This window comes from Mobula birostris, chromosome 4 (genome assembly GCF_030028105.1).
Source record: "Mobula birostris isolate sMobBir1 chromosome 4, sMobBir1.hap1, whole genome shotgun sequence".
In the NCBI taxonomy this organism is placed as follows: domain Eukaryota; kingdom Metazoa; phylum Chordata; class Chondrichthyes; order Myliobatiformes; family Myliobatidae; genus Mobula; species Mobula birostris.
This window is the reverse complement of record NC_092373.1, coordinates 37672136-37684940: the sequence shown is the minus strand read 5'-3', so window position 1 is coordinate 37684940 and position 12805 is coordinate 37672136. Positions and strand designations below refer to the sequence as shown.

Here is a 12805-nt window from a genome sequence, read left to right as displayed (position 1 = left end):
CATCATAATTACATAAGTTGTAAATAATCAGGCACATGCAGGTTTTGTAAAGGGAAAATCCAAGAGTTCTTTTTCTGGTTGACATTTAATTAAGTCATGGAAATACATTTTGTAATTTATAACTTGGGTCTAAGCATAAAAGGTGTGGTCATTAAATTTCATGTCACCAAGTAGGAAAGGTGGCTACTTTTGTAGTAAGACTACAAAAACAGGTTGTTTGATGGGCAAGAGGTTTCCACCTCACATCCAAAAGGCAGATTGCTGGGAATTAAATGCAAGAGGGAGGTTATGTTAGTTATATGGGGAAATGGTAAGACACTCAGGATATTGTGTAGTTTTGGACTGCTTAATTAAGCATATTAAGGCATTAGAGTTTAGTAGAGGTTACTCAACTAATAAGGAGTTGGCAAATAAAAAAGGAAAGGTTGTACTGAAGTTTAGAAAACTGGTTGTAACGTACAAGAGCCAGATGGGACTATAAAGAATGGATGTAAAAAGGACAATCCTCTTATGAGGAATCCGTAGGAGAGGGGAAAAATATCCAAGGAACCTGTTTAACATTGAAGTTTTCCTTTTTCTCCTTCCAGACCTACACTAGTCTTTGGAACTTTTTCCTCAAAGGGAGATGGAAGCAACTTTTTAATTATTTTTAAGGGATAGTTGCTTGATAAGATTGAGAGTTTGACCGGGGGGGGGGGGGGGGGGGGGGAGAAGAGAGAGGAGTTTGGAGTCATTGGTTGCTGTTGACCAACAGGAATGTGCAATTTTGCTGTATTATTAAATGGTAAAAGGAGCTCATAATTTATACATTTTCATATTAGAACGTTCAGCGTCTGCCTTTACCTTTTCACTTATGTTCTTTCAACCCTCCCCCCCCCCCGCCTTTTCTAGAACTTCAAACTGATTTGATTTACAACCTTTTCTGCCTTGACAGACGTTGACCTGAAACCCAGGCCATTTCTTTGCACATATGCCACTTGACCTAAATGTTTCAAGCATTATCAGTCCAACTGTATCTAATTGTCAATAAATCTCTTCTATGCTTCGGCCTCCGTTACTGTAAGAGTAAACAGCTGACATTTTGGGCTGAGGCCCTACTTCAGGACTTCTCAACAGTCTTCCATGCCCATGCAATTCTAGTGCTCAGCAAGATAATTAAATGCAGTTAGTGACTTGAGCTTCAACCACACTCTCATGGAGCTTGTACAACCTACAAAGATTTTGTGCACAAACTCTAACTCCTTCACTATTAAAATCTGTCAGCTTGTATCACTTAACAATAGAACTGAAATTTTAAACACCAAAGAAAGGACTTTCTACAATAAAATTTAAAACTGGGCAGTTTTTCAATTTTACTTGGAACAGTTGACACAGCTGCTCGAGGAAAACACTCATCTATTGCCAGTTTCAATACTAAGGGAATAGTAGATTCGAAGATCGCTTAACACCCATCAATCATACAAATTCTTGGGTTTCTTTAGTTGCCATTGTACTGTACTATATGAAATAACAAAACAGCAAAGGCATTCAACCAGACAATTTAAACCACTTGGCTATTTATTTTCAATTTATGTACAGCTTTGTTTTAAATTCTTGATGGGTACAGCATCTGCAGAAGAAAATAAATTTAAGAATATTAGAGAAAATGAAACATCCACAAACTGCTTAAAGCTTCAATTAAACTTCTCAATAAAAACAAATTTTTCTCAGGGTTGTTTATGGCGACATAATAAACTTACTTTGAACTTTAAGTACATTTAACTATCCCTCGTGGAATATGCAGTTACCTAACTCCAAATTTATTCAGTGCCAAATCCATGTTTTACAGTGTCCACTTCTTATACAACTAAGGACAGTCAAAGCACCTGCAGCCAGCAAAGTCCCCTAGCTTGAGTTATTTTACTGAAAACTGCCCAACAACAGTAGAAGCAGAGCGCAGTATAGTATTTACCAAGCATTTCTACCAGACCATGCTTTGCCATACCCCAGGAGCATAATTAAAAAATGGAAAACTGGTTTCTGTCCCCGGTTTGAAAATGTGTCTAAGTTTCTAATAATTCTACATCTATAATGAACATCAGTAATACTATCAAACTTGGTGAACAATATTTCAGATTAATTTTCAGATGGCCAGGTAAATACTGGGCAATGGGGAAATGTACAGACTGTAATTACATGTTCTGATCCAAATAAATCCAAAACTACCAATCATTACAATTTACCATAAACTTTTAATTGATTCAACCAGCACAATGCCTATATATATTAACTTGTATATCTAATCTTGTATATCTTATATATCACATGTATATCTAAACATACAGAGAAATACATTGTGTCAAATCAATGATGATTGTGCTAGGTAGTCCACATGTGTTGTCATGCTTCCAGTGCCAACATAGAATGCCCACAACTCAATAACCCTAACACACACAGCTAAAACTGAAAAGTGTTAGGATAACTGTTATGCTACTACACCACCCCCTTCTATCTCTCATACTCAATGTTTAAACTGCAAACTATTAAGATGTACAAATTAAATAACCAATAAACTTGACTTTTTTTTGATAATAATCAAACCAGATGACAATATAAACAAAAAAAATTGCTTCCTGTACTTACCACCCGAATCCTGTGCCCGATAGCTTTTGCAGGCAGGTTACTTTTGAATTTAGCACGGACCATGCCACTGTTACCATGAGAACGAGTCACTTTACCCCAAATAACGCGAGTTTTATTTGGTTTACCACCAGGAGTGACGGTATTGCTGTAAAAAGGAGCAAAAGTTGCATTTCAACACATCCATTTATTTAATGTGAATTCCTCAAAAACTATAGATGGTGAACATCTGAAATAAGAAATAAGATATACCCGAATCAAGCAAGTGGAGAGAAACAAAGTTAAAAATGAAAAGTAATTCAACTGAAACATTATAGAAAATACCAACTACAGGTGACACACATAAAAGTGGCTGGTGAACGCAGCAGGCCAGGCAGCATCTATAAGAAGAGGTACAGTCAACGTTTCAAGCCGAGACCGTTCGTCGGGACTAACTGAAAGAAGAGATGGTGAGTTTTTAAAGTGGGAGGGGGAGGGATGGAGCCAAGAGCTGGACAGGTGATTGGCAAAAGGGATATGAGAGGATCATGGGACAGGAGGCCCAGGGAGAAAGAAAGGGGGGGGAAGCCCAGAGGATGGGCAAGGGGTATAGTCAGAGGGACAGAGGGAGAAAAAGGAGAGAAAGAAAAAATATATATATTTATATATAAATAACAGATGGGGTATGAGAGGCATTAACTGAAGTCAAGAGAAGTCAATGTTCATGCCATCAGGTTGGAGGCTACCCAGATGGAATATAAGGTGTTGTTCCTCCAACCTGAGTGTGGGAAAGCAGGATCTCCCAGTGGCCACACATTTTAATTCCATGTCCCATTCCCATTCTGATATGTCTATCCACAGCCTCCCGTCCCATGATCCTCTCATATCCCTTTTGCCAATCAACTGTCCAGCTCTTGGCTCCATCCCTTCCCCTCCTGTCTTTTCCTATCATTTCGAACACCCCCTTCAAATCTCTTACTAGATCTTCTTTCAGTTAGTCCCGACGAAGGGTCTCTGCCCAAAACGTCAACTGTACCTCTTCCTATAGATGCTGCCTGGCCTGCTGCGTTCACCAGCAACTTTGTGTGTTGCTTGAATTTCCAGCATCTGCAGATTTCCTCGTGTTTGCGACCAATTACAGGTTTATTATTTTATATGAAATCAAAGTAATGCAAATAGCTCATATTTTACAACTTGAGAGAAACGCTTAAAATAACAGGATCACATGCCCAATCCTCTATGCGCAGGCCCAAAAATCCAAGCATCTGCGATAGAACAAATTAACAATTTCACCAGCCATAAAACAGTGCACCAAGCATGATCAGCAAGTATACCTGCACACGTATTTCATGATTATAATAAAAAGGATCTAAAAATAAATTTGTTGAAATACAATCCAATTTACCAAATTACTAACAATTCTAAAGTGCAGTTTTGTTTAAGATATAGAAGAAGGAATTCTGAACCAGGATTCCCAAATCTATTTACGATAGATTTCAGAATTTTCTCTCCATTTACAAAATAGTCTACACTTAATTCTTCTCACCAAAATGTACATAACCCCACACTTATGTTGTATTCTATCTACTACTACTTTACCCACTCTCTCAACCTGTCCAAGTCCTTTGGCAAACTCCCTACCCCAAGCGACACCTATCCCCCACCTACATTGATATAATCTGCAAAAATGGCCATGATTCCATCTCGATCTCGAAATGAAAAGCTGCTGTCCTAAATGTGACCCCTGCAGAACTCCAGTCACTGGAAGCAGTTCTGAAAAGGTGTGTTTTACTCCCATTCTGACTTCAACCAATCAATCTATGCAATTTATCTATGCTAGTACCGTGTCTAATATCAGTCTCTTATTTTGTTATAGAGTGCCTGTGACCCAAAGAATTCTGCAAATCCAAGTAAATAACATCCACCTGCTTGGTACATCCTCAAAGAATTCTGATTGGTCAGGCAACAGCTCCCTTTTAACAAAACAGCGCTGACTTTATCCTATATCATATACTCTCATGTACGGTGAAATGTCATACTTAGTACTACTCTAAAATCCTACCAATCACCAAGGCCAGACTAATTTACCTAAAATTTCCAGTCTTTGCCCCTCGCTTCTTAAATATCATTACAATAGTGATTTTACAATCCCCAGGACCCATTCCAGTGATTCTTGAAAGATCATTATTAATGTCTCCTTAATATCCTGCTATCTTTTTCAGAATTCTGGGGCAGAGCCATCTGGTCCAGGTCATTTACCCACTGTTGACTCTTAGCTTCCCTCTCTGTGCTGCCCCCCCACTGAAAACTGATGGAACATACTTATTTATCTCCTCTACCAATTCCGTGTTCTCTATTACTTCCACAGCATGATCTTCAAGCAGTCCAATGTCGACTGTTATCTCTCTTTTACTCTGATCTACAAGAGCACTTCGAATCTTATATTTTTATTAACTAAATTAGCAAGTGAGAGAATGGTATCATTGCAAGGCAAGAGCCATTTGAAAAGAACAAGTCTTGTCAGGATTTAGTCATATTTAAGCCAATAAAAAGGGAGGTGTAAACAGAGTGGCCATTGTGGGAGTGGGCCAGCATTAAGAGTAGTCAGGCTCTGGTGACAAGAAGCAGAGGCTAAGGGTGCTGTGTCATTTCTCATCATTTGTTTTGATTATGAAGCTTTGGCTTGAGAAGTTGGACCCAAAGACAGAATAAACACAACAAGAGAAAGTGACCCAAGTGAGTGCAAAACTCAGAGGTTCAGAGAGGCACAGGCAAGAAAAAGCAAGCCTTTTTTTACCATCTGTAAATCCTTAGTTCAGTGGAGGCAGTGGAATGCTCCTCCTGGGAGATGTGGGCTATCGGAGTACCTGACAATCTCTCTGACTACATCTGCAAGTTCAGCTGGGGACAAAATCAAGGAACTGGAGCTGGATATACTCAAGACCATCTGTGAGGGAACACCCAGAGTGCAGGCTTCAGATAACAGACTGGTGACCACCAGGAGAAATATGGGGAGTAAGCTGTCAATGCAGGACTCCCCTCAGCAATGAGTACAGCATACCCCTTTGGATACTGCTGGAAGGAGGTAAGGGGTGGGGGCACTGTACTACTGTTCAGGGCCAATCAATCAGAGGGGACATAATGGAGAGCTCATCCACTGAGACAATGAGTAAAACTCAAAAATAGAAAGAGTGCAATCACTGATGGGATTATACTACAGACCACTCCCCCACCCACAACAGCCACCAGGATATCGGGGAACAGACACGCAGGCAGATTAAGGAGAGGTCTAAAAAAAAATACAGTTATTGTCATGGGGTCTTCAACTTTCCTAATGCAAACTTGGACTTTCTTATTGCAAGTAGTTTAGATGGGGCAGAATTTGTTATGTGCACCCAGGAGGGTTTCTTAAATCAACATGTGGATAGTCCAACAAGATGTGGTGCTGATCTGGTGTTAGGTAACGAGCCTGGCCAGGTGACCAAACTTTCAGTGGACATGCAGTTGGGGAGCAATGACCACAACTCCTTAAATTTTAAGATAGGTATAGGTAAGACTAAATTCAACCTTGTGGGAGAGTACTAAACAGGAGCAGGGCAAATTATTAAAATTATGAAGGTACATGAACAGGGATTAGGGAAATTGAGAACAGCTGATTTTGGGCAAGCCCACACCTGACATGTGGAGGGTGCTTAAAGAACAAATGCACAGAATACAGGATGATGTGTTCCAGTGAGGACAGAAAAAGATGGCAAGGTAAGAGAAACTTGGACAGTGAGTGAGGTGATGCAATTAGTCAAGAAGAAAAAGGACGAGCAGTCCTTAGGAAGCTACAATAACAAATACACATTTCACTAAGCAATGAAGAAATTGTTGCATCGATAACAATTAGAAAACATAAACAGGATAATTTACTAGTGAATCAAAAGGTATTCTCACTTCTTTGCCTTGTACACATAGGCACATCTTTTGCCCAGGTAAAATCCTGTTTCATCACGGGAGTAAACACCCTCAATCTTCAGCAGAGCTGTATGCTCCCTTTGGTTTCGAAGGCCCCGTTTATAGCCGGTAAAAACAGCTTTGCACCACAATCTGAGGAATTAAAGTGAAAATGGTAAATGTCATTTAAAAATTATTTCATTTAAGACAACCTGACCTCTGACATAGCAACATTATATAGCTTTATAGAATTTATATATTTCATTTAACATTTTACCAGATCTTTTCAGATATCAATACATATATCCACATTTTCAATTTTAAAAAGACGGTATCAAGTAACTTCCAAATTGATCACATAGCCCGATATAATTATTACCTTGACATTCAAAGAAGGCAAGCTCATTTAGCCAAAGTTTCAAGCAATTTGCCGAGAATTTTGCATCAAACAAATTTGGCAGTTAAGAATGTGGGATATAACGAGAAGATGGGTCAACGTATAGAAATTGACAATTATTGAGTTGTCATCGTTCATTTTAGGGATGCACACGGAACTAGAAAGCAATACCCCATAACCCCTTACACCCCCCCCCCCCACTTCAGATACTGAATATAGGTGCTGTTCGCTCTCTCTGTACAGCTCGAAGGAACTTTAACTAAAGCCCCGTAAGGACATTCAGTGAATAATCCGACCCCATGGCCTCTTACCTTCCAGGCATTGTGAGTGCGCGCCAGGCAGCCGGACCCTGTAAAACAGCGAGAGGCGTTTAACCACCAAGTGCAATCCGCTCAGTATCAAAAACATCCGCCAACACACACCCTCCCCAACAGCAAATAACCGACGCACGAACACTCCTGCACCAGCCCAAACGACTTTGAACTGCCTTAAGATCAATACTATGTCTTAACAGTTAGTTAATAGTCACAGCACTCAACACTCACAGCCTGCCAGAAAACCCAAGATGGAGGAAGAGGCCGCCGCACGGCACCCTGGGACTTTGGAAGACCAACCCCAGGCGCCGGCGGACACGACACTGGGCGGGTTGCGCCGAAATATCTATGAATACAAATACATTTATTTTGCTTAAACTGTCGAAAAGATTTTTATAAAACCAAATTCTAATTGGGAAACAATGTTCTTGAAAATTAAAGGTTTAAGGATTTAAAGTGATTTTTAAATGATTTTAGTTTACACAGTGTAAAAGCTTTAATTTATCAATGCATAAATGGATGCTTTTGGTCATGATAAACTTGCCTGTGTATATTTCAGGCCAGCTGTGTGGACACCATTGTGTCCAATGTGGGTCCCGCACTGTTTCCATGACAACAAAACAACAATGGCTGGGATGAGGGCGCCGGGGGACATTCTCTGCGCTGATCCCAATGAATCGCTTGTAAATAATGAGGCAAGAGGGTGAGTTGCTCGGTGTTAATGCTGCAGGTTTGCACGTCAATAGCTACAACTACCTCAACTATACCTCTTCCCACCCCGCCACATGCAAAAATGCCATTCCCTATTCCCAGTTTCTCCGTCTCCGCCGCATCTGCTCCGAGGATGAGGCTTTCCGTTCCAGGACATCTCAAATGTCCTTTTTCTTTAAGGATCGTGGTTTCCCTTCTGCCGTCATCAATGATGCCCTCACCCACATCTCCTCCATTTCCCGCACTTCGGCCCTCACCCCATCCTCCCACAACAGGGACAGAGTTCCCCTTGTCCTTACCTACCAACCCACCAGCCTCCGGATCCAGCACATTATCCTCCGCAACTTCCGCCACCTTCAACAGGACCCCACCACTAAGCACATCTTTCCCTCTCCACCCCTTTCCACCTTCCGCAGGGATCGGTCCCTCCGCGACTCCCTGGTCCACACGTCCCTCCCCACGGATCTCCCACCTGGCACTTATCCCTGTAAGCGCAAGTGCTACACCTGTCCCTACACCTCCTTTCTTGCCACCGTTCAGGGCTCCAAACAGTACTTCCAAGTGAGGCAACACTTTACTTGTGAGTCTGTTGGGGTCATCTATTACATCCGGTGCTCCCAGTGCGGCCTCCTTTACATTGGTGAAACCCGATGCAGATTGGGGGACCGCTTCATCGAGCACCTCCGCTTCGTCCACCAAAACAGACAGGATCTCCCAGTAGCCACCCACTTCAACTCTGCTTCCCACTCCCATTCAGATATGTCCATACATGGCCTCCTCTACTGCCGTGATGAGGCTAAACTCAGGTTGGAGGAGCAACACCTCATATACTGTCTAGGTAGTCTCCAGCCCCTTGGTATGAACATAGAATTCTCCAACTTCCGGTAATTCCCTCCCCCTCCCTTCCTCTATCCCTATGTCTCTCTGCCCCCTCCCCCAGCTGCCTACCACCTCCCTCATGGTTCCACTTCCTTCTACTACCCACTGTGTTTTCCCCTATTCTTTCTTCACCTTTCCTGCCTATCCCCTCCCTGCCTCCCTTCCCTGACCCTTTTATCTTTCCCCTTACTGGTTTTTCACCTGGAACCTACCAGCCTTCTCCTTCCCACCCTCCCCCCACCTTCTTTATAGGGCCTCTGCCCCTTCCCCCTACAGTCCTGACGTAGCATTCCGGCCTGAAACGTCGACTGATCGTCTCCATGGATGCTGCCCGACCTGCTGAGTTCTTCCAGCATGTTGTGAGTGTTGCTACAGTGTCTCAATTCGGTAGATGCACTACCTAGTGTGTTACTCAGCCAAAATGATCCACAATGGCTCTGCTGCAATGGAAGTGCTGGAGTTAGCCCCAGTGTCTGTAGTGAAGTGCTTTACCATGTCTTGAAGGAGGCATAAAATCATTTTACGTAAAGGCAAGTCTATTATTTACGGTTATATTTCTTACTTTGAAGTGCATTGTTAATTGATTTGATGTCATTAGTTAAAATCATGTGCACAGAAGTGGAATTTACCTCACTGGATAACTTACAGCAAAAGGGTAACTTCACATTTATGACTATGCACCCTTAATTCTCCTGGGTTATTTACGCTATAATTTCTCATTATTGCTATTGCAGGCAATCTCTCTCCAGCAAGCTACAAGAATTTATGTCTTGCACAGAGTTGCCTGTCCATTGAAGTTATTGACCTTTCCGTAGTAACAGATGCAAAACCACATCTCACCATTCACTAGTACTAAACAGCGACCCTGAGTTCAGATGGAATTTGGCCTGCTGTTAATCCAGTCTAACAGCTTCTTCATTTATTGTCCAATCACAAGAAGTTATTTTAAACTTTCCTTATCTCAGCAAATTGTTGGACTGATGGTAATTTTATCTTGGTTAAATTTAGCATTGTCTTTTTTTCTTCTCCTTTAATGAGAATAGGTCGATGAAGCAACTTTCCCAGAGTGACATTCTCCGGATTTGCAGTGTTCTGGAAGATTGTATCGATCAATTAACCATTCTTGGCCTCATTATGCCAGTCTCCTATGAAGAAAAGCCAGATGCAACACGTGTAAGCAATAGCATAAATCTATGTTGTATCTGCGTCTACCAAAGGATCTAATAAATCAACTGTGTGCCAGATCATGATCAGTTTTATTGTGGGTATAGACTCTTTTTATCACGTAGAGGAATAATTCAGGGAGACCTGTAGCAACAAAGAGAAGTTAAGTGTAATTAGTGGAAAGGTGAACTTTTTAAGATGCTAGTCTAGAAACTATTACCTCCTCAGTTCCCTTTTTATTTCTGTACTTTAATGTTGTTAAACTAACTGATTCCAACAGACCTAGCAATTCTACCTACTGATCCTTTCAATTGTGTTAAAGTGTGCCACGCAAGGATACTGCATCTATTTGCACAAAGTGCTAATAGGTTCTTGGCAAAATTCATACCTTTTGTGAGCATGTGGTTACAAAATTTGTGAGCAATTTAAAATTATCATAAATTGTGTAAATTACAAAAAAAGAAAATTGTAAATGCTTTAAGCATACAAAAGAATGGGATTCATACTCAATATCTGGAAAACTGATCTGCTATGGTGAAACATTGGAAAATATAACCCCCTATAATATTAGGCTGAATAGGCAGACAGGTCAATGAAATTTAATGCTGAGAAAAGTATATCACATTTTAAAAGGAAGAATAGGAAGCAACAATATAAACCAAGAGATTCAATCCTAAAAAGGATATAAGAACAGAGGGTATATATGCAGAGTTTATTGATAGTAGTAGTGCGTTTTAATAAAATGCTTGAAGTGTATGGGATTCTGGACTTCATAAAGAGAGATATAAACTACTTGCAAGGAAATCACAAAGAATCTTCATAAAATAATGGTTTGGACATAACTGAAGTATTAACCGGTTCTGGGCCACACTAGAAGGGATATTGAGACTTTGGAGAGGGTATGGAAGGGATTTACAAAAATGATCCCAGGGACCAGGGAGCTTAGTTCAATCAATAGACAGGAGAAGCTGGGGTTCTCATCTTTGGAACAGAGGAAGTTACGCGGGGATCTGAGAAAGGTATTTAAGATCATGACAAAGTTGATTGAAACATTGGTGGTAGGTCAGCAACTCAAGGACATAGAATGATGGTGGTTGGATAAGGAGCCAACAGTGACATGAGGATTTTGTTTAAAATGCAGGGAGAGGTGAGGGCCTGCAATGCATTGTGAGGAGGTGGTAGTGGTGACAGAGTCAATTGTTGTGTTCAAAAGCGAGCTGATAAATATCTCAAAGGAAAGGATTTGCAGGGCTGTGGAGAGAGGATTGTGAAATGGGATTAACTCAATTATTCTTACTTAGACCAAGTATGGACTCATTTAGCTAAGTGTTTTTTTGTATGTTGTAATCATCCTGTGATTGTGATATGGTCAGGAGGTTTTCCCTGGAATCCAAATCCTGCTTGTGTTTGTCAATAAAGCACGGACACTGGAAGATCACTGAAGAATGAGCTATGAGAGATGTGCGTATGTATCTCCCATAACCCAAAGGTTTAAGAGTAATTGTGGCACAGACTAGGGATTTTAACAGGGGCTTTGCTGGTTTGTGTAGTTGTCCCTATGTTGGACTTTACACGTACTTTGTAAGTTGTAGGAGAAAGCATCACTTTAAAAGGTAAAACAAATATTAAAGAAGTTGTCGTTGCCAATGGATCATTGTGCGGATGTGAAGTAATCTCTGGTATTGGAGTTGCCCTCAGTTTTTTAGATAAAGCATGGGACAGGCTGTTCTGCAGCACACCACCCAGCAACCCATGGTAGCGATATTCAGTTTCTGTTACCTTATCAGCTTATTTGCCTCTAAACATTGTTAACTGTTTAATTTCTTGCCGTATCAGGTACAATATTTGGTGAAAGAGGTCATTTTGACTTCCTGAAGAAAAGTTCTGATCCAAACGTTATTTCCTTTGGAGTTGCAGTGGCTCCCAAGTGTCATGTGTGATGATGAGTGTTTGAAAGTCCCTCCAACCCCAGTGCTGAATATGATCCTCCAAAACTTGAATTTGGCAGATCCACAGTAGTTTATGATGCTGGCAACCTTTATCTTGTTAGCCCAGAGCACAGTTTGTATATTAATTCTACACAGAGGCCTGGGATTCTTCCTGCACGGCTCAGATAATATTGTAGGTTCAAGTATTACCCTATGGCTTGTGTACATAATCTAGGCTGCTTCTCTAGCAGATTAATCAGTGAGTGAGAGCTGCACTGATTTAGATATCACCATTCCACTTGAACTTTTGACCCATCACCCAGCCTTGGTCTTGCTAAGTTACAATGGCTGCTGCTGTTCCTCACATTAAAGTTCAGAGTTCAAAGTAAAATTTACTATCAGAGTACATGCGTGTCTCCACATACAACCCTGAGATTCTTTTTCCTGCAGGTATGCTCAACGAATCTATAGAACAGTAACTGTAAACAGAATCAATGATCAATAAACTGTGCAGATGTAAGTATAAATAAATAGCAATAAACAATGAGAGTATGAAATAATAAGATCAGGAGTCCATAAAGTGAGACCATCGGTTGTGGGAACACCAGAAATAGAATTGTACCTTCTACCTGATGGCAGCAATGAGAAAAGAGCATGGCCTGTGTGGAGGGGCTCTTTGATGCTGGATGCTCCTTTCCTACGGCAATGTTTCATGTGGTTGGGCTCGTTGGTTGGGAGGGTTTTACCCGTGATGTACTGGGCTGAATCCACTACTTTTTGCAGCATTTTCCGCTCAAAGGGATTGGTGTTTCCATACCAGGCCAGTCAATACACTCTGCACACAACTTAGGAAAAATGATCAAAGAGCCGTGTGG

The 12805-nt window shown here is 41.1% G+C and overlaps 2 protein-coding genes across 5 annotated transcripts in view; one reads left to right on the top strand and one right to left on the bottom strand.

Moving 5' to 3' along the window:
- The window catches only part of LOC140196270 (dynein regulatory complex protein 9-like), a 62038-nt gene that overhangs the window by 12326 nt on the left and 36907 nt on the right, over nt 1–12805 (top strand). For 2 of the 3 annotated variants that reach the window (XM_072255178.1, XM_072255177.1), the window contains exons 2-3: nt 7808–7951; nt 9882–10011. In XM_072255178.1, coding sequence (XP_072111279.1) covers nt 7808–7951; nt 9882–10011 — 274 coding nt within the window. Of the gene's footprint in view, nt 1–7807; nt 7952–7975; nt 9369–9881; nt 10012–12805 lie in introns of those variants that run through there. The other variant, XM_072255179.1, reaches the window with a different exon arrangement.
- The window catches only part of rpl35a (ribosomal protein L35a), a 147412-nt gene continuing 136146 nt past the window's right edge, over nt 1540–12805 (bottom strand). The window contains exons 1-5 of one of the 2 annotated variants that reach the window (XM_072255184.1): nt 7480–7548; nt 7246–7283; nt 6538–6690; nt 2623–2767; nt 1540–1609 (exon numbers count right to left, since the gene is read on the bottom strand). In XM_072255184.1, the coding sequence (XP_072111285.1) occupies nt 1586–1609; nt 2623–2767; nt 6538–6690; nt 7246–7256 (333 nt within the window). In that variant the 5' untranslated portion in view covers nt 7257–7283; nt 7480–7548 and the 3' untranslated portion in view covers nt 1540–1585. Of the gene's footprint in view, nt 1610–2622; nt 2768–6537; nt 6691–7245; nt 7284–7479; nt 7549–12805 lie in introns of those variants that run through there. The other variant, XM_072255183.1, reaches the window with a different exon arrangement.